Source organism: Mesitornis unicolor, unplaced genomic scaffold (assembly GCF_000695765.1).
Source record: "Mesitornis unicolor isolate BGI_N332 unplaced genomic scaffold, ASM69576v1 scaffold21399, whole genome shotgun sequence".
NCBI classification, from domain to species: domain Eukaryota; kingdom Metazoa; phylum Chordata; class Aves; order Mesitornithiformes; family Mesitornithidae; genus Mesitornis; species Mesitornis unicolor.
The window spans coordinates 2,031-8,129 of record NW_010205477.1 but is presented as its reverse complement, the minus strand read 5'-3'; the positions used below and the strand labels follow the sequence as shown (position 1 = coordinate 8,129).

The 6,099-nt window shown below is 58.5% G+C and overlaps 2 protein-coding genes across 2 annotated transcripts in view; one reads left to right on the top strand and one right to left on the bottom strand.

The window, feature by feature from the left end:
• Positions 1–8: 8 nt before the first annotated feature.
• Positions 9–1,636, top strand: ABHD11 (abhydrolase domain containing 11; the record flags this gene model as incomplete). Its single annotated transcript, XM_010191443.1, has 4 exons — positions 9–155; positions 561–731; positions 1,035–1,216; positions 1,498–1,636. Coding segments are annotated over 4 exons (639 nt in total), but the record flags the coding sequence as incomplete, so codon positions are not given.
• A 1,495-nt stretch (positions 1,637–3,131) lies between these two features.
• LOC104546136 (caspase-1-like) overlaps positions 3,132–6,099 on the bottom strand; it is a 3,662-nt gene continuing 694 nt past the window's right edge. Inside the window, exons 2-8 of the mRNA XM_010191442.1 lie at positions 5,883–6,095; positions 5,445–5,581; positions 5,019–5,195; positions 4,584–4,818; positions 4,314–4,457; positions 3,572–3,681; positions 3,132–3,224 (exon numbers count right to left, since the gene is read on the bottom strand). Coding sequence (XP_010189744.1) covers positions 3,132–3,224; positions 3,572–3,681; positions 4,314–4,457; positions 4,584–4,818; positions 5,019–5,195; positions 5,445–5,581; positions 5,883–6,095 — 1,109 coding nt within the window. The remainder of the gene's footprint in view (positions 3,225–3,571; positions 3,682–4,313; positions 4,458–4,583; positions 4,819–5,018; positions 5,196–5,444; positions 5,582–5,882; positions 6,096–6,099) is intronic.

Genomic DNA, 6,099 nt, shown 5'->3' with positions numbered 1-6,099 from the left:
GGAACCACGGTGAGAGCCCCCACAGCCCACTGATGACCTACGAAGCCATGAGCCTGGATGTGCAGCACCTCCTGACCCGCCTGGGCATCACCAAGTGCATCCTCCTGGGACACAGCATGGGTGGCAAGACGGCCATGACACTGGCCTTGCAGAGGGTCGGCAGGGGCAGGGCTGCCGGGGGCGTGGGGGGGGTGAGCTCTGGGATCTGCTGGGGCAGGAGGCTGTAGGAGAGGGGGTGGCATCTGTAGGGGCTGTTCAGCAGTGCCAGCCTTGCCCACAGCCCCGCAGGGGGTGGCTTTTCTCTGTCACGGTCGGGAGTGCTGTCCCACTCAGAGCTCACGCTCTGTCCTGTCTATCTGGCACTGGGTGCAAGGGAGCTTGGAGATTTACTGTGCCAAGGCACAGGAAAGTGGGACCTTGGGGAAGCAAGCATGGAGCCTTTACTAAGGTGGGAGGGAGCTAAAAACCTCCAGGGAGTTGGACTAGGAGCGGAGCCCCAGTGGCCCAGTCCCACTGGGAAGATCTCGGCTGACATCCATCTGCCCTGCTTGTGTCCCCAGCCAGAACTGGTGGAGCGCCTCATCTCCGTAGACATCAGTCCCATCTCAACCATACCCGTCTCTGAATTCTCTGCCTATATCTCTGCCATGAAGTCGGTGACGATCCCATCTGGTCTGTCCCGCTCTGCAGCCCGCCAGATGGCTGACGAGCAGCTGCAGCCTGTGGTCCAGGTAGGAAATCCCGCTCCTTGGATGGGGTTTCTGCTCCCAGCCTGTCCCTGCAACTGGAGCACAGGGTTTTAGGGGCACAGTCCCAGCAGGACTTTTTCCATCCCTGTTCACTCACTGCTGTCGTGGGCAGCTGAAGACATCTCACCAGGGCTTGTAGGGGCCATGGAGAGTAACAGACTCACAGCATGGGAGATGGGCAGAACCAAGTGGAGGGGAGGACAGAGGGTGCCAGGACATCTTAAGGGCTTGTTGCTCTTCCTGAAGAGCGTACGATCTCTCTAGTACGTTCCCCTTTCGTGGCAGCTCCCGCAACTGAGACAGTTCCTCCTCACCAACTTGGTGGAAGTGGAGGGTCGTTACATCTGGCGGGTGAATTTGGAGGCTATTTCCCACCACTTGGCAGATATCATGAACTTCCCTGTCTTCCACAAGCCGTATCTGGGCCCTGCGCTCTTCTTGGGAGGATCCAAGTCACCCTATATCAGGTGAGACTGGAGAGAAGCAGTTCAAAGTCTGTGGGTTGACACCTTGTGCTTCTCTGCATCTGCTGAGGGTGGGAGGAAGCCCCTGAGATGGGGAAGGTCTTAGAGCAAGCTCTGGGCCTCCAGCGGCCAACTAGGGGAACCTGAGGGCAGCTGCAGGCTTTCCCAGCAGGGAGGAGGACATGATCAGACCTGGGATACCCCTCTGCTTTGGGGAGGGTGAGGGAAGACACCTTGATGGACCTCTGACTCTGCTTCCTATGGTGCATTGCCCTGTCCTGCAGCTCCAAAGACTACCCGGAGATCCGGCGCCTCTTCCCCAAGGCAGATGTCCAGTACATCGAAGGTGCAGGCCACATAGTCCATCAGGATAAATTTGAAGAATTCATCACTGCTGTCCTCAATTTCCTGCCACCGCCGTAGTGCCAGGGACCAGGGTTTCTGCAAACACCATGTGGGACGTGAGGAACTCTGGGCAATGATGGGGACTCTGTGAGAAGGGGCTCGTCCTGGACCTGCTGCCCAATTTGCAGTCCAAGCCTGCCTCCAGTGAGAGTCACCTCCATGCCGTGGAGCTCTCCTGCCACATCTCACAGGGATGTGGGGTGGCACTGGCCCAGGACACTGCCCTTCCTGCCTGTGCCAGAGTGTCTGGGGGCTAGGAGGGGGCAGGAGAGCCCTGTCCTCCTCCTGCTGCCAGACCACCCAGTTGAGGATCTGGCTGTGACTTTGTAGGAGGTGCAATAAAGCTTGAATCTATGCCAAGGCACAAAGTGGTTTGGATGTGGCTATGGAGGATGGGGAAATGGTGGTGGGCACAGGAAGGGTCTCCCAGGGATGCTGGTGGGAGGTGACAACTGGGCTGGGGCCGTGACGAGCTGTGAGACACAGGTTTGAGGATCTTTTGTGGTTCCGAAGGGGAATTGTGTCCTTCTACCACCTCAGGCAGCGGGAGGATCAGGGTGGGGAGGAAGCTGCCCCCTGAGCAAGGAGATGCTCTGAACCTGCACGGGGGAGGCAGGGGAGCCCCACCAGAGCCTCTGCCCAGGCCCCCCAAAGGCAGGCATCCCCTCATCCCCAAGCTCCCTCCGATTTCTCACCTCCCACCTACTCACAGCATGCCCCAAGAAGGCAACGTAATGAGCACCCACCCACCATGGGCTAAAGGAGCAGAGCTGTCGGCTGTGAAAATCCCTTTATTAAACAACGGGTAAAGCTGGAGACGGGGCGGAGGCAGCTGTGGGGGTGACGGATCATCTGTCACAACTGGGGACAGGCTCTGGGGACAGTTAAGAGAGACACTAACGAGCTTTGCATTTGGTGCTGCAGAGCCAGGCTCCTTGAGAATTTTCTCAGTTTGGGGTTGTCTGGAGGCCACAAAAAGAAAAGGAAGAGAGGAGACCAAGGACTTTTATTCCAGGTCTGTTTGTAATTTCCAAGCAGAGGGGGCACAAGTAGCTGGTTTGGAGATTCAGCATTTCTGCAGTTTTTCTTGGCTCTTCCTCTTGTCCTTTCCTTTTCTGAAGAAGTGTTTCTCACTGCAGCCGGGCTGTGTTCATACCTTGAGCTTTCCGCTGTGTTAGCCTCAAACTCAAGCACTTCTGCTGTCTTGTTATTTTTTCACCTGTGAAGAACATTAGACCGAGAAGCTCTGTGACACAGGCTACTGAAATGAGTTTCTTGAGTGAGTTCTTTTCTCTCCTACAGCCAGCTGGGAGATGGGGATGGAGTCAGGCTACTGTCTGGGCCTGGCTACCAGCCCATGAGTCCTTTGGCTCCCCTGTCTGAGCCACCAGGTCCAGAGCCCAGGAGTGGTGGGGGGTTTCTCCCCACTCCTCCTCACTGGCCAGTGCCAGGCTTGGGGCACAGACAGAAGCTGCTGCAGAGGAGCGGGGTGAGGAGACTCACCATGGGCAGATCAGTGGCCTGGGAAGAGGTACAACTTTCTGAACATAGTGATCCGATCTTGAGATGGCAACTGCCGAGGGAATTTTTCAAAGGAATGTTGGACCTGGGGTGAGAGAGACAGCGGGGAGAAATGAGAGCGGCTCCGCTCCCAGCGTGGGAAGGGTGCAGGGAGTCAGGAGGCAGCCCCAGGGGCAGCCCCGGGCATGTGTCTGGTGGCACAAGGGGTGCCAGGCGCTGAGCCAAGACCCCAGGCTCTTGTGTGCCCACCATGTGGCAGGGTGCTGATGCCTCCAGAGATCCAGCTGAGTTTCCAGGACAAACCAGACACCTTTTTGACAGAGCCTGCTCCCCAGGGGCCTACCCTGGCACAAGCTCTGCTCTGTGCGGCATTTCTGACCACCAGCATAGCTGCATCTGCTGGCATGCCTGCAGGTAACTAGAAAGCCTCACCTTTCGGAAGATGTCCTGTAAGTCGCTGTTACAGGCATGGTTTCGAAACTGCTCTATCAGGCACTGGATGAAAAGGGAGCCTGTTACTGGGCTTCTCCAGGACATGGTATCTGGGGAGACAGAAGATGCCAAGTGCAATTTCACTGGTGTCCCTCACTGCAACAGTGATTGACGCTGGGTGCTGGAGCACTGTGGGCATCTTCTCTGAGATCATTATATTTAGCCCACCCAACCCACAGCATGGGAAAAGGACAGGGCATCCCAAGGAGGACAGAAGTGATGTATTTTTGCCAAGCCTCTCCAGTCTCCCGTGCTCCCAGCCATGCCAACTGCCAGGCTGGCACAGCCCAGAGCCATCTGTGAGCCAGCAGAAGACAGTTTCCCCCAGCCAGCCCCTCCAGTGAGATAAATTGGCTGGGGAAGGAGCATAGGCAGAGCTGGTGCTCTGGAGGGGGACAGCAGGGCAAGGCATCCAGGCAGGGGCACAGAGCTCTGGCCCTGGTACTGCTCAGAGGGATCAGTGGGTGTCCTGGAGCAGCCTTGTACCCTGGCATGGGGGGACGCTGCCTTCTCCAGAGGCTGTTGGAGCAATGCCCACGTGATCACTGGATAGTAGGGACCCCCAGCAATTCCCCCCCACCAAGGAGGAGGAGGTGTGGAAGAGACTCCTGGCATCAGGAATGGGAGTCCTGTCCCACTCGCCTGCCCTCAGGCAGGGCAGCTACCTCCAGGAGCTGCTTACCAGGTGTGGAGGAATGTAAAGTGGCAAAATCACTCTCCACATGGACTTCACAGATTGCATCATCATCTAGCTCCACAGGGATTGCATCAGCTGAGCTGGAAGCAGGGTCTGCAGAGTCGCTCACCATCACGGACCCAACCTTGCCTAGGGAGGTAGGGCCAGCCATCAGCAGTGGTGTGTGTCATGTACACCCCCATCCTTGGGGCTCACATGCCCTGGGAGAGCCTGGCCAGCCACTCGCCTTGCAGACACCTTGCAGTGGGGACTCACCTCCACGGCAGGACTGGATAATGATCACTTTGGGTTTGCCCAGCAGCCCCCGGCAGTGCTTGTTGTTGAATATCTCGTAGATGGTGTCGAGGGACAGGATATCTGTGGTCTCGTCCCTGCTCTTGGTCCCGCAGAGCCCGGCTCTGACCCCGTGGGACATGAAGACCAGGAAGGTGCTGTCAGAGGTGCAGTGCTCCTTGTGATCTGCAAAATCCTTCATGACCGCAGCCATCTCCTACAAACCAGCACAAGGAAGGAACATCAGCCACCTGTGTCCAGCTATGTGAAGACCAAGCCACCAGCTGTGGGCAGGAGCCACTGCCACTGGGGACAGAGGTGTTTCTGTAGGGCCCAAGCCACCCCCCCAATGCACGCAAGGGGAGGGTCTCTGCGCCACTCTGGGGCCAGCAGCAACTGCTTTGTACAGTCCTTCACCTGGGAAGTTAAGTTGAGGTGGACGTCCACTGTGTACCCCAGCCCTTCCAGCAGCTTTGTCATCCCCTCCACATCCACTTCAGCCCCGTTCCGCCGGCTCAGGCACTCAAACTCAATGTTGCAGATGAGCAGGGCCCTCCGGGTTCGCGTCTCCCGGGGCAGGTGAATGGGGTAGATCTGCGAGGAGGGAGGAGGCAGCACTCAGTGGTGGCTGGGTGCAGGGGGCTGTTCTGGGCAGGCAGCTAACAGCAGAGAAGGCCCCAAGTGCAGCAACCACATTTCCCTGTCCCTGGGGCATCTCCCCCCATGTCTTCACCCGCTCTCACATCTGAGGACCCTGGCTCCCCTCGGCAAGCCCTTGGCCCGCTCCGGCAGGGCAGCCAGGCCATGCTCCAGCCCTCCTCTGCTCTCTTCTGCCCACAGCACCTGATGTCCCTCTGTGTCCCTGATGCGCTGGTACTCGCTCAGGGAGCACTGCCGGATCCACTGCTGGCCCTGGATATCGACAGGGGGCTTGGGGAGGGGCACAGTGGCTTGGGAGGCCCATGGCTCAGCAGGGGGTCCTGCAAGCAGAAAGCCCCATGGTTACACTGGGAAGCACTGGCAGCAAGAGGTGACTATCGCAGGGCACAACCAGGCGAGCAGAGCTGGGCTCTGCCCCATGGGATGGCCACCCCTGAGAGCCTTGTTGTTGCTGAGGGGCAAGGGGGGCTCAGTGACACGGTGACACTGGGGACATCCAATTGCCCCTTGCCTTCAGGCCTCAAACACCCACCATGGCCAGGATCCCCTCCAGCACCCCACTGGAGGCACCAGGACCCCCAGCACAGTGTGGGGGGCAAACTACGGCCCCGCATCTCTCACCCAACTTGGCAGCCAGACCCAGCTCCTTCGCCAAGGTGGCATCGCGATTCTGGAGGCTGTCGATGAAGATCTGGCTGGCCCTGCAGCCCTTCAGACGCACGCAATCGATGAGGCAGCGGGCCTTGTCAGTGCGCACTGTGTGCCTATCCTGCACCTCGTCCACCTCCTCGAGGCTCAGCACGTTTTGGGCCAGCAGATCGTCCAGCAGCTTAGAGAT